The 25,167-nt window shown below is 39.6% G+C and overlaps 2 protein-coding genes across 14 annotated transcripts; one reads left to right on the top strand and one right to left on the bottom strand.

The window, feature by feature from the left end:
* Positions 1–4,997: 4,997 nt before the first annotated feature.
* LOC130134855 (hydroxyproline O-galactosyltransferase GALT2-like) lies at positions 4,998–12,926 on the bottom strand. Its single transcript, XM_056302597.1, has 7 exons — positions 11,792–12,926; positions 8,690–8,922; positions 8,087–8,377; positions 6,586–6,714; positions 6,314–6,487; positions 5,784–5,891; positions 4,998–5,684 (listed from the first exon to the last, which is right to left on the bottom strand). The coding sequence occupies exons 1-7, from the start codon at positions 12,687–12,689 to the stop codon at positions 5,478–5,480; spliced, it is 2,040 nt and encodes a 679-aa protein (XP_056158572.1). The 5' UTR covers positions 12,690–12,926; the 3' UTR covers positions 4,998–5,477.
* Positions 12,927–18,270: 5,344 nt separating this feature from the next.
* LOC130134861 (pentatricopeptide repeat-containing protein At5g16640, mitochondrial-like) lies at positions 18,271–23,762 on the top strand. Of its 13 annotated transcripts, none has more exons than XM_056302619.1 (4): positions 18,271–21,019; positions 21,838–21,941; positions 22,568–22,628; positions 23,140–23,762. In XM_056302619.1, exon 1 carries the CDS (start codon positions 18,492–18,494, stop codon positions 20,925–20,927), a length of 2,436 nt encoding a protein of 811 aa, XP_056158594.1. In that variant the 5' UTR covers positions 18,271–18,491; the 3' UTR covers positions 20,928–21,019; positions 21,838–21,941; positions 22,568–22,628; positions 23,140–23,762. The 13 variants fall into 13 exon arrangements, with proteins under 13 accessions (XP_056158594.1, XP_056158595.1, XP_056158593.1 ...); XM_056302620.1 differs by having other exon boundaries at positions 23,128–23,762; XM_056302618.1 differs by having other exon boundaries at positions 21,838–21,989.
* Positions 23,763–25,167: the final 1,405 nt, after the last annotated feature.

Genomic DNA, 25,167 nt, shown 5'->3' with positions numbered 1-25,167 from the left:
ATATAAAATCTAACGCCTTACATGATTGATTATAATAGATATCATCACGTCGAAATAAGGAAACAAACTTAATTGATGGTCCAATCTTTACTCCCAAAGATCAAATTCCCAATTATTAAACATATTATGAAATGACTCAAATAAGAAAACTGCCTATTCGGTGACATCCAACATATCAAATCAAATCAAATCGAGTTAGGATCAAATAATCTCAATTTAGGCAGTTAAATATTTAATTAAGAACATAAATTGGGAAACTACCTTAATTTGGCTTTTGATATGAACGACGATTGACGGCAAGGAGGATCACGGCGACTAGCGAGGGGAAAGACAGTGGAGACTTGCCTGGTGCTTATGGGTTATGAGGATAACGTTGGAGTTGTTGAATGTGGGTTTATTTGATAAGTTTTAAGACTTGATTGCATTTTTTGAAAATTTAAAGATTCAATTGCATTTTTCGCAACAAGTTTTAAGATTTGATTGTACTTTTTGAAAGTTATAGGATTCAATTGTACTTTCGTGCCAAGTTTTAGGACTTCAAATACATTTATCCCTATTCTTTTTAAATTTCTGATTTTTTTTCCTTTTTTCTTTTTTCTTTCCTTTTTCTTCTTTCTCTTTTTCCTTTTTTCACTTATTCTTTATATTAGATTACCCTCATAAATGGTAATTTGTTGGCATATTGTCTTAAGGTGTCTAACTATGGTCATCCTAAATTCTTTGGTTTTTTAATAGGCGCGCGTTTGAGATTGAATGCAAGCCATTTCTGGGATTGGAAGCAGATTGGCCCGATGACACAAATTGAGAAACCCCATGCACAGCACGTGCAATCACTACTAAATCTTTATATATTTGGGATATATGCACTAGAAGTCCTAAAACTGGCCACAAAAGTATAATTGAATCCTAAAAATTGCAATATGTGCAATCAAGTCCTAAAACTTGTCAAATTGATTCAATCGAATCCTAAAGTTAACACCGTCTAATTTATTAACAGAAAATGCTGACGTAGCTCTAACATGTCTTATTTTATTAATTTTCTTGAGACATGTGGCAAGATATGGCGTCCAACAAGCACCACATTAGAAAAAGTTGAAAAAAATATAAATTAAATTAGAAAAAGCTATAAAAAAAGGAAAACATAAAGCCACAACTAAAGGCTGTGGCGGTGGCCAAGCCCTTACCGGTGGCCACCGCCATAGCCATCGGCAAGGGCCAGCGGAGGTCACCTAGGCCTTCCCGAAGCTCGGCGACCCTCGTTGGCCCCGGGCAAGACGCCGCCGGTTCCCAACGAGGGCCTGCAACCCCCGATTGGGGGAGGGCGCGATTCTCACCACAGATCTGAGCGAGGGTCACTGGCCCTCACCTGGGGTCGGTGAGGCCTCGCCTAGAGTCGCCCGACCCTAGCCTGGGCGAGGGTTGGCCTCGCTAGATTTGGCAAGGGGAGCCCTCGCTAGGGCTCACCCTCTCCTAGCCGGGGCTCACCTAGGCCACGCTAGGCCTCGCCTGGCCAATGGCCGGTGGACGGTTGTTGGCAAAGGAAGGAAGTAAGAAAAAAGAAAAGAAAGAAAAATAATTAAAAAATCTAAAATATTAAAATATTATTAAAAATTATTCACATCAAGGCCAGCGGTACCACGTAAGCTGACCGGCGACCACATCATCAATATCCGGCCAAAATTAGCCGGAAAGATTGAATTGGCACTATATCAAAAGGTTTATGATGAAATTAGCACCAAAAAAAGATTTAGGATTAAATTGGCACCAATGCAATAAGTCTAGGACTATTTAAACACTTTTCCCCAACTATGCCTATTGTTTCAACTTTGATTTTCGTCTTCAATTGAAAAGGCAAGCACACCATTATGGGATCCATAAGCAGTTTGAAACCCGAAATCGTGTAACTGGTGTAGTTTTGAGAGTCTAGTAGCCGCCGCCACAACATCATCAAACAAAGATAAAACGAGGTGAGTGACTCACTCAATGAATTGACGACACCCCTTAAGGGATGGGGGAATCCCTTCTAATATTAAGCCGAATTGAAGTCAGAATTCAAAGTTATGGCATATAATCCCCAAAGAGGGACTACCTTATGATGTTCGACCCTCTAATTCCTCCCATCGTTGTATTTGTGTCTCGTCGTCGTCAAATTCAGCTGGTTATGTGGGTAGAGTCAGCATGTATACATTGTGGTCGCGATACTCACTGAACTAGTCCCATACCAAGTGTAAGGTGAAATCGTAATTATGTTGGGATGATCAGACACAGTTGTTGTTGTTTTTGTTCTCCTTCTTCTCATCATTAATTTAGAACGCAATTAAATCTTTCTAAGAAGAAAGGAAAGAAATGAAGTTGAAAAACAGTCTTAAGAGAGCATGGCATTAGAAGTATAACTATATTAAATTCGTTAAATACGGGTTACCGCGAAGCATAACTATTATTTATACAATTTTTCAATCATGATAGTCACCATATTATAATGCATATAAAAAAATATTATGTTATGATAGATATTTCTACATTGTTCAACTCTTAGTGAGCATCTTTTTAGTACAGCTCTAATACATGTCTATATCAATATTTGTTAAATACGCACTGTGATGTTATATACTCTATTTATCGGTCTTTTATCTTCAAATATAGACTACCATATTATAATATATATATATATATATATATATATATATATATATATATATATTTCTACATTGTTCAAATCCCAGTGAGCAATTTATTTAGCACAGAATTACCACATAATTATGTCATTTATACGTTAAATATGGGCCATCATGTTTTCTTTATCAATTTATTAATATCATTTACTTAAGAAGTACGACAAAATATTTCGTTGTAAAGAGTATCCAAAATTTTACTTATGTTAATAGTGTTTATTGTTTATTCCGTTGTGCTTGTTGAAATATAAGCAGTTGTGTTATAGAACCCTTTATGGGTAAGTTTATTATACTTTTCTTTGTAATGAAAGTGTGTGTGTGTGTGTGTGTGTGTGTCTATCTATCTATATATATATTGTGATGAAGAATACTTTTTATTGATCTCTTAATTATATTTAATCGTCACATATGAAATAGGTAAACCAACATTGTTAATTCTTTCAAAACTCCATAATAAACAACTATATTTAATCATATAATATATAAGTATTTCAATATATATATGTACATATATGTGTTAAACACTTATTTTAATCACTCCTATATTAATTAGTGATTTATTTCCTATACATGCATAAGACTTAGAGAAGCAGAGTTAAAAATTTGCTAAAAAGAAATAATTGGGTGATAGTCATTAATCTACTGCGAGGATAACAGTCTGTTCTGGATCACAAAAAATAAATAATAAATAATTATAAATTGTTGCGGGATTTACTCCTTCAAGAATTTGTGACTCACAATAAGTTGTTATTTTCACAGTGGCCCAAAAACTTTATACTAGCAAAAGCCCTATAATAAAATGACCTTAAAAACTAAATTGCTAAATAAAATTCGTACATGAGCGAGCCACGTGGCCACATGGCGCTATGGTTGAAAGCCAAAACCATCACACAGCCACCACCAACGGCGCACGCTATCACCGCCATCTGCAGCACCACCACAACTACACCAACATCGACTCTTTTCTTTACACGAAATAAAACCACACGCAATGTAACGAATTCGATCAATTAGAAGTACACTAAATCGTTTAAAAATTTGAAGTTTTGATGATGAACTTCATATGCGCACTCTCATTTGGCACTTCAAAGTTTCTGACTAGGATTCTAATTTAGCAGGTTCTTCCTAATTGCTGAGAAAATTCGGATGGAGAAATTTTAACCCATCTGTGCTAATGCCCATTACACGCTTATGTTGGCATCATTGTGCCCTTGAGCCCACCACCTATAGAGCTCGACTGTTTTTCAATGATGATGATGTTAACAGGCACATTCAACACACCCAAAACGTAAAGAAAATATTCAATGATTTGCGAGCGTCACCTCGTTAACTAAAGTTGCAAGCATTTTTCTAAATAGATTCACTTATGATTTAACACGTGTCTCAAATAAAAAAAATGACAACCTTGTTTTTCTCTGTCTTCCTCCTCCATCCAACCACCATCTGCCGACCACTTTGAGAATTGACTCGGCCATTTCCACCATGCAAGCCACCATCTCAATCCTCGACACGCACCGCCCCACCATGGTTGTTGCGCCAAGAACGAGTTGCTTTATCCTAGACACCCACCCTACCCACCTCCCTCTTGACTCCACATTTAGCTTGGACAATCCCAGACGGAGACCGCAAGCTTGACAGGAAAATAGAGGGAATGGCTTGGCTTGACGGAGGCCGCCACAACGACCACGACCCTTGACGGAGCCAACCACAGAGACTGCCATACAAGATAGAGCCGAAAACTTCCAGATTTGGTGAAAACCCTTGACGAAGCTGACCACGAAATCTACGATGTAAGACCAAAAACAGAGCCGAACTTCCAGATCTGGCGACGGCGGCTCATCAATGGCCATGAGTCTTGACGACGAGGTCAAGATGCCAGGGACGAGCAGCCATGATGGGCAGCACTGCAAACTTAAAAGGCAAAAGATAAATCAACGGAAGAGAAATAATGCTCGAGAAGACAGAGCGGCCACGAAGACGATGGAGGCGGTGGTCGACCTGGATGTGGCGCCGGTGACTCTGCCGGTGGTGACGGTTAAGGGAAGCATGGAGCTTGGGCAAGGCGGTAGCTAGATGGAGGGAGAGAGAAAAAAGGACCACTGTTTCAATTTTTTTTATATTTGAGACAAGTACCAAATTGTGAGTGAATCTGTTCAACAAAAACACTCGCCACATGAGCTAGTAACGTGTCATTCACAAACCACTAAATAATTTCTCCAAAACATGATCAACGCCCACAATGTATATGGGTTATGGACTCGGATCTATGTAATACTTACCCAATTTGTGGAACTTGATAGAATGCCCGATTTGTGGAAGTGCAAATTTCATCAATCAAACTCGCGGGATTTTTGGATCGGAATAACAATTTGGTCATCAAAATTGAGAACATAGAAACTACAATATTGGGTCAGTTCCAGGCATATTCAGCCTGCAGACCATGGTGTCAAACAGAACTGAGATCGAAAAATAAGGCATCGACCTGAACCCATCTTTTCCATTTCATCCTATTGGTTCATGCTTCTCTCGGTAGCCTACTCAATTCTCAATTAAGACATTTGCCCGGTAGTGCAAAACAGATTCTGTTCAAGATGACCGAGCCAAAATTACTCCGCTCGATCAAACAGCCAGTGCAATGGTACAATATATCCCGGTCAAAATTTCCTTTACCACATTCTCAACCAGGATTGCCAGCCTGACCTTTTTCATGATATAGCGGAACTAACCAGCTGCGAGCTTAATTACAAGAAGCCGAAGAGGACTATATACGACTGAACCTTAAAGACGAGATTCGTCTGTTACTCGTCATCTAAAGTTGCAGCATTGGGCTTGACCCCTCGCCAATTTGTCCCACAAACAGATCATCTGCCTAGGAGACTGGTAATGTGCAGTGTAATAGTCTTCCATGCAACCGTATTGACAAAATTTCCAGCTGTGTGAGTACTGTACCGGCACAGAACTGTTGAATTGCTCCACCCATATCCCCATGCTCACATCCTCCATCTTGAAGAGCTACCCACAGGCAAAACATATAACAGTTCAGCCATTAATGAGACAAGCTTGGAGGATATATATTCTTACGAAAACCACACAGGAGTTGGATAAACTCACCCTAAGGCTTCGGTTTCTATGTTGAGAAACAATAAACTTAGCAATATCACTTGAAATGACATATCCAGGTCCGTTGGCATACGGAGGGTATATATCTCCTGACCATTCCTGTCGCGTTGGACAATAATAATCACTTTGAGAGAATTATCATGTCATGCAAAGAATGCAGACAATCTTACTATACATGCAATATACTCATCGAATTGTTCAGCAAGATGCATAGCAAAAGGTCCACTATAATGAAACTGAACTTAATCATCAACAGGGTATGCAGAAATTATATGTGCATGCATGTGTCCATGTGTCAAATGTCTTCTATTCCAGCTTCAAGGCGATAACATCTAGTGAACTTGGTTGGTTATCTCATCTGAGAACATGGAAGATCCGATGAGTGACTATCAAGCGGCCAAGTACCTTCGCTAACCGAAAATGTCTAGCAATCCAACAATAATCATCTAATTTCAAGTAGCAAACAAAACAACAAACTGGTATTGCATTTGATAATCAGCATAACCACAGAAGCGTCCTACCTCGTAAGTAACCGCCCACTTTCCGTTTCTAAGTGGACGATGCAAGAGATTGAGATTGCCCATATAAAGAGACTTTTTGGAAGAGATGCCGTCAATTTCATTTAAGACGGCATCCACCCTTACGAATGTATCATCATCACATTTCATTGTAAATGCAGCTGTCACATTCTGAATCTGCATTCAGGATGATGAGCTTGTTAAAAGTAGAGTCCTACTACACAATGTTCAAAGTGGGTAGACTATTTCATGTAGATTTTTAAACAAAATCTTACCCCAAACTCACATATCGCAATGGTTTTGAGGACCACGAGCTCATAGCGATCCATAAATGGTAAAATAACTATATCACCAAAGTAGGCAGCCTCCTTTTTCAGCATTGCATTCACCTCCTTCCTTGGATTCTAAAAACAGTATATAACAATCAGATTGCAAGTTGGCAATTGTGCGAAGATTCTTAAAATATGAGCAGAAAAGAGAATAATATACTTTACAAGTTTACATACGGACTGTATAGAACAGGAAAGCATAAATCTGTACTATTTTATGGATATAATTCGATGTAAAAATTATCTGCTCACGTACAAACATTTGATCATAGTACTTCACATTTAAAGGGCATTCGTTTAGAGATTAAAGAATTCGTGAACTTCAATTTTCCAATAGATCTGTTCAATTGTTAGTTGATGACTAACTGCTTACGACACATAACACAATCACACTCCAAGTCAACACTCCTACCCATATTAATCAGTGAATCTTTTAACGAAGGCCATCTGAATCCTTCCATCTCTTTTTTCTGGTGAATGATTCCATCCATCTCAAAAGTAACAATTGGCATTAGTTTCTCACGTCGAAAAGAAGTTTCACATAAGGGTTTCTACGGTGAACATTGTCAGCAACAGATTTCAACAAATGATGACATGATAACTACTTAAAAACATCATAAATGGCTATCTCAAAATGTAAATGATTCATTTACTTTTTTTCCAGTATTCTTTTAGTTACTGCTACTATTAAGTAAATTACTCCAATACACCCTCAATTTTAAATACATTTCAGTGCCAACCCATGCATTTGAAACTATGACAGAGACTGTGACGCCCCTTCAGCGCTTTATGAAATATTGACTTTGACTCCCTTAAATTATTGGACCAAAAGCATATAGAAGATGCCGAATTAACACCTAAACAGACAGAGATCAGTAATCCACTCTGTTGATGTAGTGGAAATACAAACATGTCATGTGGATTGCTGCTGATCCAAGCAACTTGGGCCATTCAGAATCTATATAGATTGCTTTCATGCCTGAAGGGTCATAAAACTGAACCACATCATCAAACTCAACTTATTTGAACATAAAGGCTTATTTAAGATTTTGTCAGTATACTCTACCCATTTTGTCCAAGACTTTCTTCCAAGAGGGTCTGAGTCACTACCAAGAGAAAAGACAGCACCGCAGGTGCCAAAGTCATTTTTCTAAGTTCCCATAGTGTTAGTGTTATATTCAATCCAGAAAGTCTCTGGCCATATTATTCCAACTTTATGAAGTATTCCCTGAATAACTCGTTCAGTAAAGCTTATAACTTTGATTACTAACAAACAATAACAACTACAAAAACTCCAATTAGCAAGAAACCACATGTCACACAAACACCCGCCCAATAGATTGTAAAATTCTGAGGGCGCATCTGATTCTCTCTAACTTAAACACACTCAATTTAAAATTTGACGCTTGACAAATAATAGTTATAGTCAGCATGCCAGCAACCTTACCAGTGCAACAAAAAAACGAGCTACTACATCTGAAGACTTTATCGCTGCTGATTGCATCCAGGTCTTTCTGATTGCCATGCGTTCTGCGAAGTGGTTGGTTGCAGAAAGAACTCCAACAAAAAGCCTAACTGGTCTTCTAGGCAGAGGACGAGCTTTCCATTTCTCAGACATTTCCAAAACTCTTTGAGGAGAAAAACTTGGATGGGAAGTAGGGAGAGAGGTAGCATAAACTTGATGAACAACAACATCTCCTTTTATTGCTAATCCAGTTGCATCTTCAAGTGTAAATCCCTACAGATACAAGGGAGAAAGAAAGGCTTTAGAAGATACCACGTGTGCAACTCAAGACAAATAATTGATCTAGCATCATATCACCCTAATAACTAGGAATCGTCAGAATCGAATAAGGATATCCCAGATGAAGAGAGATTCATTAGTTATAGCAAAAGCCACAGGAAGAATTACTATGGCATTAGATGTTAAAGCAAAAGCTGATGATCTCCATCTAAAGGAAAATATTCAGCATTCATTCAATGAAACTGGAAGAGTTGCCCCAAGAAGTAAAGCTCATGTGATCAGTCTCTCTCATGACAAACAACATACCGTCCGATAAGGAAATGAAGAAATATGCCGACCCCCAACATTAATATGGTAACCATCAACACCTGCACGAAGTGTGAGAATAAACAGCCCACCCTCCACAAAAGGGAAAGGCCATGTCACTTCCGGTTTCTGCTCACGTCCAATAAATCGATTAAACCATGATGTTGTCTTGGACTCTTTTGCATCAACATTATCATTCCGCATCCATTTTTCGCACCTCACATATCCATCAACTGCCAGTATTCACAAGAAAAATGTTATATGTACAATGTGATAACCATGTAGCTTCTATCAGTTCCAAACATCCACTATCATTACTCTTATAAACCATACCAATTAGATCAATATCCACACATTAATTAACACCACCATAGGAAGTAAGAAAGAGACCATGCAATAAATTCTACTTGGAATTACCAATAAAGGTCCAACTTGATTAATCTGAAGGAAAAATCACAAACAAACAGTGAGCAAACCAGCAAAGATGACCAATGAACTACTAGACAGAAAGTATGCTTATAATTCTATTTCTCTATCTTTACAATCATATATAAGTATTGCTTTTTGCCCCTCTTCAATGTTACACTTTCCACCCAAGGTTTAAATTGTCTCCCTCGGCCATTTCCATAGTAAAATTTCCCTTCCATCAATATTTAACCAATTCGAGCAACCAAGTGAGAAAATAATGGTTAATTAACAGAACATACAGCAATCAATGAACAATAGTTTACAAAATACTAAAAGGATAAAACACAATTCCAGCAGAAAAAAAAAATACCAATATGTATTGGCACATGACACAAAGTGCGACCAATGATACACACCTACAGTCAAACGGATCGAAAATGAACTGGAATCATCAGACAGGGCTATTATTTTGAAAGGCTTAATTGGTAAAATGACTCCTAACCTTCATCTAGGAAAACCCAAAACAAATAAAAAGAGGTTCTACAAGCTTTTCCAGATAAAATCAGTGCAGTGGTGATGCCACTTCACTCTCAAATCACCTTGATCTCAGTTTCTGCACCAAGTTCTTAAAGCCAAACAGAGCTTGGTGACTCCATATAGAACGCATCCAAGAAAGACAAACACCATCGCTTTCCTGGGCTAAAGAGTCAATGTACGAATGTACCAAGTGGAAACTAACCATTCTGAAAATCACTGACAACAGCAAAAATACGCAGCTACTCTTTCTGTAAAATGCCTACCCCACTATAAGCCATCTGTCTCTGCTCAAAAGTTTCTTATGTTTAGATTACAAGTACCAACTATTGTGTTTTTACAGCTCATACATAATAAAAGAATGGGGAGAAGTTCACGAGAGACCAAACTTTTACGGTTCAAATATAGATCTGGTCCCTCAACTGTTGCCATTTTCACATGTAGTCCACAAACCCTTTTGTTCACTAATGTACCATCCAAATTGTGCAAAGGGTTGATCCTGACCTCCTCCAACACATATTTCAAGCAACATCAACCAATTCATCAAAAATTATGTTACTACTTTTAAGGGCTTCGAGATCGTTTATACGACCTAACCAAAGTTTCCAGTTTATCCATGTTGCCGATCTCTAAAGAGAACTATGTCACAAGAAACAAAATCAACCCTTTTTTTTTTTAACAAATTGGAGGATAGCATTGTGAATAAGGATACTCAATAACCACACGATGAAAATAACACAAGTCAAGGGAACAAATCCAGATTTAAACCAATTTTTACTCTCATTGCCACTGAGTGAGCCTCTTCATGGAGAAAACCAGTAATTGCACAAAAATCAACAATGTGAATACAAAACTACCTTTCCTTACCAAAAAAAAAAAAAAAAAACTACCTTGTACAGGACCAAAAAGAAGGCAGTAAACATCCCACAAGTTCAGCAAAGTGTTGATCCTTGCATCCATTAACAAATATAACATAGCCTCTTTTTGAATGCTTCTTTTTGACTGCTTGTCATGAGTCAACATACCTACCCTTCATATAACTTCTTATTGGTAGAAGTCCTTTTTAGACTATTGAGTTAACAGGATTACAGATTATGCCGATGTTTGTATGCCTCAAAGCGGAAAATAGGATCTTATTTAGGTTCAATATGGATGCCTGATGGATCAGATCCAGAAATAGAAAGAATCCAGGACTTTAAGCACCCAGAAGAAGGGAAAAGAACGTAAAGCACATAAAAGAAAATACATGATATTCCTAGTAAAATCATTATTTAAGAATTATGATCATATATAAAACTAGAACATTAAATCAAGTTTAAAATCATATAACCCAAATTATACACGTCCATAGACTATATTGAGGTTATTGGATAGAATCTATAGAAAAGAGTCAATCATAAGATTTCATTAATTAAGATTAGAATTCTGTGAGAATTCTATTCAAACCTTTAGATAATCAATCATTCTAACATCTAGATCAAGACTTCAAAAGCAACTCTAGACCCACTTTGATGCCATTTAACCCCTTAACCTTAATAAAAGTAAAGGTAACCATTTAAGATAGAAGCAAGATTCTCAAATTAGATAACGACTCTTAATAGTCATAACTTTTCATATTTTCCTAAGCCTAATTCCCTAAAACACCCTCAACTTTGGGTGCAATCACAATCCTGCCCCGAACTGTTTTCTGTCTAAAAAAGAAATCCCCAACTTTCACTCTGGTCCCAAATATTCCCATGCGTTCAAAAATAACCATTAGTTTCTTTAAAATTATCAATGATTCAACATCAGGGCCAATTAGAGGTTCATAATCAAAAGTTGTGTTTTCATCAAGCCCCTCACCTTCGTATGGAACAAAAGAGTCTGCTAATATTGATAATCTTGAAGAAACTAGTAGCAATTTTTGGACATGTGGGCAGATTTGGGACTAGAGTGAGAGTTGGGGATTTTTTTCAAACAAAAAAAGTTCAGAACAGAATTGACATTGGACCTAAAGTTGAGGTTTTTTTAGAGAATTAGCCCTATTTTCCTGGAGTAAGACATGAAAATCAAACATACAATAACAGCAAGTATTCCCGAGAAATCAAAAGTCAATAGAAGATATAAACTCACCGATACTAAACAGACGAAGTCTGAAGACACTTTGAAGATAAATCTTACCTAGCATGTCTTCATCGTTCTTGGACGATAAACCATCGCACCTTTGAGCTGTTCCCCATTGCATTCTATAACAAGTGTTGTGCTCAATAACTGGCCTGTGGCTCCAATCCCCCTTTATTCTTGGGTTCAAATGCAAAATTTTGGGAGGCTCCTCCCCATCTACAGCCTTCAACCCCTGCAATTCAACCATAAACTGCGAGACCATAGCCACACCATCACCACGCCTTAACTTTGCAAGTTGTGGGACATACTCCTGATGGGCATGATGAGGAGTTCCAACCACGGTAATAGAAGATCCTGCACCAAGCCCACAAGGAAGAAACATGAGTTTATCTCCCCGCGCCAATTCTTCCCCACTCGTTGAAACCCACGAAGGACACGACTCTATTGGCCCCTCCAAGAGCGAAGTTTGCGCAGTCTCATTCAGATTAAACCTGCCCAATTCCTGCCATGCTTTTAGCCCCAAACTCCAAGCCTCATCTGCCATCCTCTCAAGCGCCGATAGTTCTCTCGTCCTATTCCTCCGCCTCATGATTTCTTCCATTATTCGACCATAGCGGGGTTGAGATATCTTAGTGGGCCTAGACCCAGTTATTTCCACTTCAGTGCGTTCCTTCCTAGGCATTTTTAAAACATTTTGGCTTTGAAAATCTTCCAAGCTCTGGTGAAATTTATCCTCGTGAACAGAAGTGATGAATGTTTTGCTTAGGGTCCTATCTTTAGAATCCTCTTTCACCGACCCAATGGGGCTATCATCTCCACTCATCGAGGTTGCCATCTCTAAGAACTTTGGGAACTTGAAGGTTATGAAAAGCAAGTATAATGCCCCTAGAACCAGTAATAAGTGCGAAAGCTTGGGCTTTCTGGCACCCATGGTTTCGAACTTCAGTCTCTTCATTTCTATCAGCACCTAACAAGAATTATGCCAAACAAAATCACCAACTGCCTCCCAGAATCATCTCGCAAACGGATCAAAAACCAAACCCAAGAGACCGTCTCCACAACATCTAAGCACCTCCTCAACACACGCGGCAAAAACCAAATCGACCCATCAATGCAGATCGACAAACCTAACCGCCCGATCGGCGGAATCGCCCCGCGGAAATTCACAGCTGGGCAACAATCGACATCGAAATCGAAAAAAATCAGCGAATGTCACGAATCAACACACCGCGTCGAAGCAAATATCATTCGAGGGTGAACCACGAACCTCAAAAAAAATCAGCCGCATTTCGCCGCTACCCAGTGGTTGGCCGAGGCGGAGCAGGAGACCCAGATACGTGTTCTCGATGGAGACGACAAACGTGCCTTGAAGATCCCCCTCAAAAACCCTGATGATCAGCCCAGAGAGAGAGAGAGACAGAGAGACAGAGAGAGAGAGAGAATGTGAAGCCTACTATAATAGAAAGGAACCCAAAATGCAGGAATGAAATTCGTGCGTGCGCCTGTGCATTTCACCTGGGGGAACGTAGGTGATGTTAAATGGTAGTTCCCTCTCTCGATCTTCCGCTTTTCGAGTTTCACATCGGATTCGGTGGGAAATCTGATTTTTCACACCCCCCCACTTTTCGTTTGCTTTTTACATTGGGAATTACATTTTGGGCCCATGTAAATATGGGGTTATCGATTGCAAGGTGAGTCAGATTCGCACTCTCGAGAATTAACTGAGCATATTTCTTTTTGTTGGTACACAAATTTCTTGTATTGGAATTTGATAATCTAAACTTATCTTTTTTGGTGTAAATGGATTTCTACTTATGTTGCGTTTGTTTGAGGAAAAGTGTTTTGCGAAAATCCGCTTTCCAGACTTTCTTCCGTTTGGTTTGCCGAAAATGGTAAATTAATTTAAAACACTTTCCGGTTAACGAAAACATTAATGTATAAAATTAGAAAAGTGAATTCCCTAATATAAGATTGTGAAAATACTTTCCGATCAAGGAAAATATTAATGTATAAAATTAGGAAAGTGAATTCTCTAATATAAGAAGGTGAAAATACTTTCTGGAATTACTCATTATGAATTTGTTAATATTTTTTCTTTTCTTTTCTTTTTCTTTTTCCTTCTTCCTCGCTCCGCCGCTCGCCAGCCATTGCCAGCCACAAGCGCAAGCCGGCGAGGCTAAGCTTACCAGCCTACACCTAGGACCATCAAAGCCGGGCCTAAACCCCTTGCGCCTGTACTTGATGCTCCGGCACCCGAACTCGGGTTTACAAAAGCCATGCTCGGTCCTTGATGCTTGAGCTCTAGTCGGGTTCACAAAAATCGTGCGTTGGTCCTTGATTAATGAAATTATTCTTATAAAATATATATATTTTTAAAATCGAATTGTTAATTATTTTTTATTTAAAAAAATCAAATTTTTTATTATTTTTAATCTTTTCTTCTCTTTTCTTTTTTTCTTTATTTTTCTTTTTTTCTTTCTTTTCGTTCCTCAGCCGACTGGCAGCCCAACGAGCTCGAGGCTCAACTAAGGCCAGCGAGCTCGAGGCTCAGCCGATCCAAGCAAGCCACGAGCTCGCTGGCCTCGGCTCAAGCTTGAGGTCGATCTAGCGAGAGAAGCTCGCCGCGGCCTCGCTAGATCCCGGCGAGTTCGAGCTCGCCTGAGGTCGAGGATGAGGTGGCTGAGGTGGATGGAGTCAGCACAGAGGGAGGCGAGGTCGTCGGAGATGGCTGTGGTGGTGGAGAGGAGGAAGGAGCAGCGGTTGAGGTGGAGTGGCGGATGTGAGGAAGAAGAAGGAAAGAGAAAAAAGAGAAAAAATAATTTAAAATAACTTAAAAATATATAAATTTTTTTGATAATTTTCACCATTAAATTTTTCTCATCAAACAACTAAAAATACTTTCAAGTCTTTTTTAGGTTTTAGCCAAATACCGAAAAATGAACACATTTTCCTAAAAAATGACTTCCAAAAAAGTATTTTTTCAAAAATGGTACATTTTCTGCGAAATAAACGCATCTTAATGTGAAAACTTAGCATGAGTTTCTTATCCCTTCGGAAAATAGAAGAGAGATTCAGTCTTATTTTTTCGAGTTTTAATCATGATTTTGGAGTTTTGCTTTGGATCTGAGGAAAAATTTTCACAATGCATATTGCATGTGCCCCCAATGCAGCATTAGTTCTACAAGAGAAAAAAAATTATGAAAGAAAAATAAAAACAAGGAATATCGATTCGGTTTGGTCAATTTGGTTCCGTACAAGGAACTGGAAACTAAATCGTATCCATGTTTGGTTCAGCTTTCCCAACGAGCTTTGAGCCCCTAAAGTCCCTTGGAGAAAATATGATGTGTTTGGCAAGTGTTTTTGAGACCCCATTGGTCAAATGCTAATAAGCTGAAAGCCCAACGCAAATAGAGACCTGCCTTGGCTTTCAGCATTTTTGGAATGCTATCGTGAGGGTTTAATGACTTTTGTTTTCTTTTCAATATTATCCTCATTGATAATTACGTGTTCTACTTTTGCCCTAAAAAATACTGTTCATCTTCTTCATTGTGCTCGCTGGTTTGTCATTAAGGTTGAGGTCCAGGTCGAGGTTGCTTGCCGTCGAGGTTGAGGGTCACATATGTCGTCAAGCCGCTGTCTTCGCAGAAGCTACTGTCTTGGCTTGAGCTGCTGTGGGTCGAGGTCGAGGTCGAGATCAAGGGTCGATCGACCCAAATCTGGCCCTTTGAACATGGTCGTGCGACCTCTACATACATCCTCGGCGACCATCGCCTAGGTTGCAAATGGTCGAAGGGCCTGAATGGTCTGTGAGACGGTCGCCGGTGAAGCTCTAACGTTACAAATCTCCAAATCAAAAGACCCTAGTTACGACGTTGCAAATTGCCGATGAAGCCTCTCCACCTTGCAGAGGTCGCCTGACCCCAACGATTGCCTCATCTGGGTTCGCGCGACCTCAGCCAATGGTCGCCTTTGGTAGCCGTCGATGCTCGTTTATGGTCAATGCTGGAAAAGCTCGCTCAGTCCCTGCCTCTGCCAATGCTCGCCTAGATTTGCTTTTCTTTTTATTTTTCTTTTCATTTCGAAGTTCTTTACAAAAAATACACCAAAATGAGTTACCGAAATACTATTGCTTTCACCAAATGCCCCTTCATTTGATTACAAATTTCGAGCTCACCTCTACATACAAGGGCTAACATAAGTATATTTTAGGGCCAATGACAATGGTAGTATTTGAGTTTTTCCTCATTGTCCAATATATTCCCTAAGTTTCTTTTTATTTTAGTGTAGTCCTTCCATTAAAATTTAATAAAATTTGTTGACATGCCGTAAAAATTACTAATCAATCATTTTTTGTTCAATTTTGTTCTTAAACTTTATTTATATGTCCAATTTCCTATTTAAATTATTATATTTAGGTTCATTCTCTCTATTAGCCTTCGCTTGAGTATGGTGAGGATCATCATATTTTCGATAAGATAAACCGAAACAAACTCATCGCGCTTGTAACTCGATTTGTTGAGCAATTTAAAATGTTCCTTGTGTTAAATTGACGTGTTTATTTACATTTCCTTACAATATTTTAAACACAAGACAATTGATGGCGACTCGTCTCTACTTTTCAATTCACGTATTTGATGTGTGTAGTAGACAACTTGAACGCAAGACTTGGAAAGGTTCTAGGATCCAGGGAGCTGTGATGGAGTTAAATGCGACTTGTAAGATTCAAGGGGCTACGTAAGCAATTACTGGTTGGTGTACCTATCGAAATAGCTTTGAATATGATTAGTAACTCTTACCACATGAATGTAACAACTTTAAGTTCTTTTTGTCTCGTGAAAAATAAATAATTTTAAAAAATATTTTCCTTAACAACGATAGCTTGTATCATCTGAAATAATTAGTTAGTAGAAATTATTTTCATTATAGATAAACGATTTATGTCTCAATATTTTTGTAAACGATGAAAATATTTTTCGTTTATTCATTTTTGTAAGTGATACAAATGATCGTTTTCATGAAAATGTTTTCTCAATAATTCATTTCTACGAAATAAACATAAACTTAATAAGTAACTTTCGTTATGCTCGGTAACTTTAATGTGAGTAGTAAGTTTTCATATATTAATGATAGGATCTTGCTTGGGGCACTTGTAATGAATATCACAAAAATAATCAATATGTTGAAAATTACAATATCTTTTTATTTAGTTATTTGCTTGATGCCCTTTTAGTATTTATTGACATTAATAAACGATTTAGTAATTTTTGAACCCATTGAAGTAAATGTATTCATAAATAAAATTCCAAATAAGAGCCTAAAGTATTCTTATTTTCTCAAATAAGGACATGAAATGAATCTTGTTTCGAATAAGAGCCTAAAATTTCCTCATTTTCTCAAATAAGAGTATAAAGTGAACATTATTTCAAATAAGAATATAAAGTAATCATGTCAATCTCAAAGAAGAATTTGACTTCACCGACTGATTAAAGGCATTTTCATCGTTTACTTTTTTTTTCCCTTTTTTTCTTTCTTTTTTTTTTCTTTGCTTTTCGCCAATAGCGATGGCCGGCCATCAACAATACTCGGAGAGGGTCGAGCACCTGACCCTTGCCCTACTCGAGCGAGGCCACCCTTGAAAGCCATAGTCGAGGGCCAACCTCGCTTGGGCAACCCTTGTTGGCCATAGGCAAGGCTAACCATCACTAGATTTGGGCGAGGATTAGCTAGCGAGGACCTGAGCAATGCAACCCTTGCTAGGTCCTCGCTAGCGGCAGGTGAGAGCTTGCAGGCCTTTTGCCCAGGATTCAATTTTGTGTTAAAATCGAGTCCTTTTGCTAACTCTAATGGAATATGCCAACATAATTTTTAAAATATTTTAACTCTCTCATGTGGCGTCCTACGTGGCGTTAAGGTTAACTAAATCACTAAAACGACGTCGTTTTGATCGGAATCCTAATTTTTACACAAAATCTTAATTAAATTACGTTAAAATATCCAAAATATTTCCATAAAAAAGACAAACTCAAAAAAGAAAAAAAGCTAAAACTAAAAAATAGAAAAAGAAATCAAACGCGCACAAAGAAAGAAAAAACTCAGGCCCTTCTCCTGTGCCCGATCGCCAGTGAGTGACGGTGACGGCCAGCGAGCCTCGTCAACCAAAAGCGAGGGCCTAGTGGACCGGGAGAAGGCTGCGACTCCCGATTCTAGCGAGAGTCGTAGACGACCTCGCCAGCTATTGCCAACGCCTCGGGCGGTGGCCACATGCAGGAGAGCTGGCCTGTATTTTGTTTCTAAAAACTTTCAGCATGCTTAATTTTTAATCTAATTTAACTAAAATTTAAGTTAAAATTGTCCTTAGGCGAAAATGCTATTGACCGACCGGAATATTTAGCTAGTCGGCATGGTCATGCCTCTTATTTGAAATAATATTCACTTTAGACATTGATTTGAGAAAATGAGAATTCTTCGTGTTATTATTTGGAATTTTTCGTATGTCCTTGTGTCGATTACATTCTACAAAAGCTCAAGTGAAAAATCGACCGGTGCCGGTTTTCATGGTCGGGGAAAGATCCGTGCTTTTGGACACAGGGGCATAGAAACACACCGTCGACTCGTCTGTCGATCCCGGTTCCATGGTAGCCCGCCGGCGAAAGGACTCTCCGGAGCAGTTCGTCTGATGGGATTCCAGCGAATGAAGTCCGCCTTCGTTAGCATCGACATGTTCCAGTGTAGCGCTTCGTGTGGATAGGTTCAAAGAATGCTGCCCAGGAATCATCACCGCTTGGCGGGTCTCTCTCGGTTGCGCAGTGGCATTGCACGCCATGATCGTTTGTGGGTACTACGCCCATTGGCCTGTGCATCGACCTCGTCCGAAACTCCTGCTTCTCCTCGCGTTCCCGGTCGGGATTCCGCTGTCCGGCCTCGGGGAAAGGATGGTTTTGATGGGTTCGATTCGTTTGAAAGGATGATGGGTCGCGGCGGCGTCGGTGATGAAGCGTTTGCACGCACGCCAGGTGACTGTGGATATGACACTAAGCCTGACTTCGGAAATTTTCAGGTGGGCGAAGAGTCGAGCGGTGACGAAGCAGAGGAAAGTGTTGGCTCGGAAGAGGAGGATTGTTTTCCGGTGGTGAAACCGCTCAATTTGAAGAATGGACGGAGTGATTTCATTCGAAGTATTGAAGAATGTGGAGATGAATTGAGACACCCTTTGGTGAGGGAAGTTTGTAGGCTAGTTCAGCTTCAGTCAGTTTGGAACCCGGACCTTGAAGGTGAGCTGAGGCATCTATTGAGGAGCCTCAAGCCGAGGCAAGTGTGCGCCGTGCTTCGCGCGCAGGAGGATGAACGGGTTGCCTTGAAGTTCTTCTACTGGGCCGATCGACAGTGGCGGTACCGGCATGATCCTATCGTGTATTATACGATGTTGGGGATCTTGAGCAAGACCAAATTGTGCCAAGGCGCTAGGAGAATTATCCGGCTCATGCGCCGAAGGCGCATCGTGCGTGAGCCTGAAGCTTTTGGATATCTCATGCTGTCCTACAGTAGGGCAGGCCAGTTAAGGCGCGCCTTGCAGGTTCTGACGTTGATGCAGAAGGCAGGTGTTGAACCTAATTTATCAATATGCAACGTGGCAATGAATGTCCTCACAAGGGCTAACAGGCTTGAAAAGGCATTTAAGTTCATGGAGAGAATGCAACTTGTTGGAATTACGCCAAATGTGGTTACTTATAATTGTTTAATCATGGGTTACTGTGATTTGCATCGTGTCGACGATGCCATTGAGCTGCTTGATGGAATGCCTGCGAAGGGTTGTCCTCCAGATAAGGTCAGTTACTATACTGTCATGGATTTTCTATGTAAAGAAAAAAGGGTTGAAGAAGTGAGGGAGATGTTGCAGAAAATGGTAAGGGACAGCAATTTATTACCGGACCAGGTTACTTATGATCATCTAGTCCATGTGCTTGCCAAGCATGGTCATGGAGACGAGGCTCTTGAATTTGTGAGGGAAGCAGAACAGAGAGGCTTTCAGATTGATAAAGTAGGGCATAGTGCCATAGTCGATTCATTCTGTAAAGAGGGGAACCTAGATAAGGCAAAGGAAATAGTGAATGAGATGTTATTGAAGGGTTGCTTGCCAGATGTGGTGACATATACCTCTGTTATTGATGGGTTTTGTCGAGTAGGTAAAGTAGATCAAGCTAGAAAGCTGCTGAAGCAGATGGAAAAGCATGGCTGCAAGCCAAACACTGTATCTTATACAGCCTTGTTAACTGGGCTCTGTCGAAGTGGTAAGTCTTCAGAAGCTAGAGAAATGATGGACACGAGCGAAGAGAACTGGTGGAGTCCTAATGCCATTACTTACAGTGTGGTGATGCACGGGCTGCGCAGGGAGGGAAAGTTGTCAGAGGCCAGTGAGGTAGCTCGAGAGATGGTGAAGAAGGGATTCTTTCCCACTCCTGTTGAAATTAACTTACTTCTTCAGTCTCTCTGCGAGAAGGGAAAAGTGGACGAGGCTAAAAGGTTCATGGAAGAATGTTCAAAGAAAGGGTGTGCTGTTAATGTTGTGAACTTTACCACCGTAATTCATGGGTACTGTCAGACAGATAATTTGGATGCGGCTCTATCTTTGCTCGATGACATGTACCTCAGCAACAGACATGCTGATGTATTCACATATACGACACTCATAGATGCATTGGGGAAGAAGGGAAGAATTGAAGAGGCAACCGACCTTGTCATGAAGATGCTGAAGAAGGGTTTGCTTCCTACTCCAGTTACATACAGGACAGTCATACACCGTTATTGTGAAAGGGGTCAGGTGGAAGATTTGTTAAAGTTGTTGGAAAAGATGCTTTTAAGGCAAAAGTTCAGAATAGCATACAATCAAGTCATTGAGAAGCTTTGTAATTTTGGAAACTTAGAGGCAGCTGAAAAGCTTCTGGGTAAGGTTCTGAGAACAGCTTCTCGTATTGATGCCAATACATGCCATGTCTTAATGGAGAGTTATTTGAGCAAGGGGATCCCTCTGTCAGCATACAAAGTTGCATGCAAAATGTTTCGGCGGAGTCTGATTCCTGATTTAAAACTGTGTGAGAGAGTGACCAAAGGACTTATGTCAGAAGGCAAACTGGAGGAGGCAGATAAGCTTATGTTACTCTTTGTGGAACGTGGACACATCGTGCCTCAGAGTTGAAAGCACTACTAATCCTGTGAAGCATCCTTCTACACTGAAATGCAGTTGATACCACCCAATTATTACCTTTCTTCTGATGGGCTTGGAGTATGGTATGTCCCTGAAATTATTGTCATCTTTTCCTCTGCATTATGGTAGAACTTTCTATTGGACCTCTACTTTTTTCTCCATTAAAAGTTTTACTGATTGTTTTTGCTCATGGCATTCTGTCAATTATGCTGTCTAGCAGCCTATTTTGGGGCTTTTGCCCCTAATTTACCTATCATTTCTGGACCTGGTTATATGTTGCCACTTACAGACTGTCATTTGACACAAGTTTGAAATTAACAAGCGAACCCCACATCATCATGCCATCAAGCTAGCAATCTAGGGGCTTATTTTGTGTGTTTTTCCTGGAAACACTAAAGATAGAACTCGTTTGAGCATAAAGGCCCAACCTGGAAGTAGGGAACTAAATATTGTTTGTGCATCACTCTAAGATTGGCGACTTGAATGGGAGCCATATTAGGACATAGGATGGAGTAGTTAGGTGCTGTTCTGACATGGTTACAACATAGAACTTTAATACTCTGATCTAGAGTAGACAAACGATGATACGAGGAGAGATTGTGTGTGGCTGTCAAGTTGGTAATGATGATTGCCTAAAGAAGCAGTGGTTTTATTGGATTGCCCTATGCCTGAACATGTAGCGTGTCTTCTAAGCTGTTCTGTGGTCCTGTTTCCCATTACATTTAGGTCACTGTACAACATCAGCCTGTTGAAATTATACCATCGCAATTGTCATAGTCATTTCTTTGAACACAGAAAAGTATTGATGGTTGCATGGATGATGATGGTGAACTGTTTATGTGCTGATACTGAAAAACATGGTGTTATCCTTCTTTCTGAGCTTGTTCTTACTTTCTTATAGAAGGATGCCCGTTCAGACTAGATGCAAGATCAGAAGTACAGAATGTGAGATGTAGCCGGTGACTGTCATGATCGTAATTTCCTGTTTCCGGCAGAGACATGGAAGTATGTTGGTTAACACTATTGCAATAGACTAGAGGATAATACCAACGGGTGGGTGATCAATCTTCCCCTTAGTCAGCTTGTTATCTGTTTATTGTGCTATAAACTCAAATCTCTTTTTCTGATCTAAATAACAGATAAACATTTAAAGACTCTAAATCAGATCGACTGGAAGTAGATTTTTTTTTCTTATGAAGGTTTTTAATTCATTATGATACTATTATTGTTCTTTGTTTGAATCTTGCCTAATATGCAATAAATGTGAGTTCTCTACCGCAACTCATAGGATGATGACTTGAACCAGAAAAGTCTCCACATTATAGTGTTATAATTTCCCATCCTCACAGGGAATCCTAATAAGAAATTGGCTATTGCTTCTTTACTTCCAACTGGAAACTCATCTGCACTTCTACTTAGACCCAAATCTCATATATTTCTACATGGATTTTCAATTGGCAGCTAGGTCAGAGGGTAGTTATGAGCATAACCCTCTTGCCTTACTTACCTGCTATTGGTGGGATTTGCTTGATCTTGTGACCATGCTTTTTTTTAAGGATCATGAAGTAGTTGAAATCATAACATGCTCCTTATTCAACTCTGATTTTCATATCTGTTAATGAATTTCTTAGGACTAAATAGAAAAGGAGCTGCAGGAAGTTTGAGGGGCGGTTTATTAGCAAGAAAATTCATGTGAGCATGACAATAGATATCTTGACGCATTCACTATTATACATCTCATCCGCAGCATTAATGGTATCAAATTAATTTTTCGGCAACTCAGATTAGAGTGCTTGAAGATGGCCTTAATCCGAATGGTGACATTTAAGGAAGTCATACACCTGCCTTTAGTGCTTCATTAAAATGGTCAATAGAAAAAGTAGGCTTTAGTTTCGCTACAGCCTGACACTCAAGTATACCAAAGCCAGTAAAAATATTTTAGTGTCGTGTTTCTTTTTGTCCACCAATTGACATCATGAGCTAACTATAAGATTTCTCTCCTCTTAACAAGTAGCTTACATGCATTTTTGTTTGTGGTTCTGGAAATTGATTTTTTCTCTCAAGGAGGTGGTCAATGAGGACCTATTTGGTCAATTGTGGTGAATTTAACTATGTATATGTCATTGTCATGAAGTCGTCAAATAGTCACTAATTTGCTACTCAAACCGCCTCTTAACTGATCTACCTTCAGCTTTATGTGTAGGAACTTCTGGTGAGCTTATTTGTAATTTGAAGGCTACTCAGGTTCAAGAATGGGCAGGACAGGTGTATTCTTTGCATGTTGACGAGTCATGCACTCGCAGAAGATAGTCTTTTGCATAATTGATGATTCAAAATCCCGACTCACAATTTCCAGTGTCAGGTCTTCTCCAGTCATTACAGCTAAGAATACGACTGTCGGCATTTTCCTCGCTTTTGCGATGCAGACAATCAGCAACTGGGTATTTTTCATGTCTTTGATGATTTTCTGCAGCAAAAGAAAATCTTTACAATTGCCTCTGTCTGGATCTGGGGCTTGGACCAATCACGGGAGATGGGATTTCTATCTGTTTCTGCCTGAACTGTTATGCAGAAGCGACTTCAGATTGATTCTTCACGAGTTTCAAGCTCAATGTTTGGCACTCTTTTGCAAGACGGTGATGAATTGCGAAGACAGACTATGCAGGACTTTTGTGGAGGTACATGTAATTTTCAGAAGCAACTGATTATTTTATGCACTGAAGCATACTGCTTTAGGGAATTCATTATTATCGTTTTAAACAATATGATGTCAGTGGGAATCGCGCAAATAAATGAGAGATAGAGAGATATTATATTGGCTGAGAATCGGCATAACTCAATGTCTTCCTGCAGCACTTCGCCGTTGGAATTCTAAAATACTCATCACTGATGTGAATAGTTGTATTGTGTTCTTAATCTGATGTCTTGTCATCTTTTTAAAAAAAAAATAAAAATTGGAGGGCCTGCACATGCATCCTAACAGAGTAGGTCTCATTGCTGTCACCAATGTCTAAAGTCAGTCTACCGCTACACAAGCACCAAATATAGAAAGAAAAACATGATTTCTTTAGAAGAATGTAATTTTGCTTTCATTGATATGCCATCTGCGTCCATTAATTCACAAGGGATTCAATGCAGACGTGTGAATTCTTTGATTCCAGTTCTTTAAATTTCTTGCTTATCTTCTTTAATCTCGATCAAACACCTCAATGCGGGCTTCTTGCCACCTGGAGCAATCCTCTATCTAGGGGTTACAGGGATTACGAAAATGGATAAATATTTGACATTAAACTGATACTAGAGCTATAAAAAAATCTGTAGTAGAGAGATTCCGACAAATATCCTTGCATAGTTGCATTTGGAATCTCATGTCTCAGGATAGTTCGACACTAGGGATTAAGACATCTTGATCATGCGCTTTTGCCAATCTTGCACTATTGCCAAAAGTTGAGAAAATTACCAAAACAGTCCTAAACCTATTGCAATTGTGCCAATTCAGTCCTAAACCTTATATATTTGTACCAGTTTAGTCCATTCGGCCAATTTTGGCCGGCCGACGCTGACGTGACATTTTTAAAATATATTTTTTTCGATTTTTTTTTCCATTTCTTCTTCCCCTGGCAGGTCCAGCGACCGGCCAGGGGCTAGGGCCGACGACACTAGTCGTCGGCCACTGGTGAAGCTCGCCCTCACCTCGCCGCCCAGATCTGTGGCGACGGCGAGGTCGAGCAACCATGGCGAGGCCGCTCGACCTTGCCCAAACTTGGGGGAGGCCGAGCGGCCTTGCCATGGCTGCTGCTCGGCTGACCTTGCCCGCGACGGCGAGCCTCACCAGTGGCTGGCGACCGGCCAGGGGAAGAAGAAAAGGAAAAAAAATAAAAAAATTTCGAAAAAAATATATTTAAACATGCCACGTCAGCGTCGGCCGGCGTCAACGTCAGCGCCGGTCAGCCAAAATTGGCCCGATTGACCGAACTGGCACAACTACAAAAGGTTCAGGACTGAATTGGCAAAAAATAAAGGTTTAGGACTGAATTGACACAATTGCAATAGGTTTAGAACTGCTTTGGTAATTTTCCCGCCAAAAGTTCAATCTAGTATGATCAAAAAAATTTCTTTAATTGGTCCTTGAACTATAAGGTTTTATAACCTTGATCCTTCTAGATCCTTCTACTGAAGAGCATAATGAAACATTGATTTGAAAATTAGATTTCCGTAACGTGTCACATCC

This window comes from Syzygium oleosum, unplaced genomic scaffold, assembly GCF_021117445.2.
Source record: "Syzygium oleosum isolate NSW1041296 unplaced genomic scaffold, Sole_v2.1 Sole_v2.24, whole genome shotgun sequence".
NCBI classification, from domain to species: domain Eukaryota; kingdom Viridiplantae; phylum Streptophyta; class Magnoliopsida; order Myrtales; family Myrtaceae; genus Syzygium; species Syzygium oleosum.
Note: the sequence above shows the minus strand (reverse complement) of the source record. Positions and strands in the feature narration are given on the sequence as shown.

Coding starts and splice junctions, on each gene's coding strand:
- LOC130134855 (XM_056302597.1), bottom strand. CDS start 12,689: ATGAAGAGACTGAAGTTCGAAACCATGGGTGCCAGAAAGCCCAAGCTT. Junction 8,378..8,689: donor CTTCATTTCCTTATCGGACG/GTATGTTGTTTG, acceptor TTGTATCTGTAG/GGATTTACACTTGAAGATGC. Junction 6,488..6,585: donor TTGCGATATGTGAGTTTGGG/GTAAGATTTTGT, acceptor TCCTGAATGCAG/ATTCAGAATGTGACAGCTGC.
- LOC130134861 (XM_056302623.1), top strand. CDS start 18,492: ATGCTGCCCAGGAATCATCACCGCTTGGCGGGTCTCTCTCGGTTGCGC.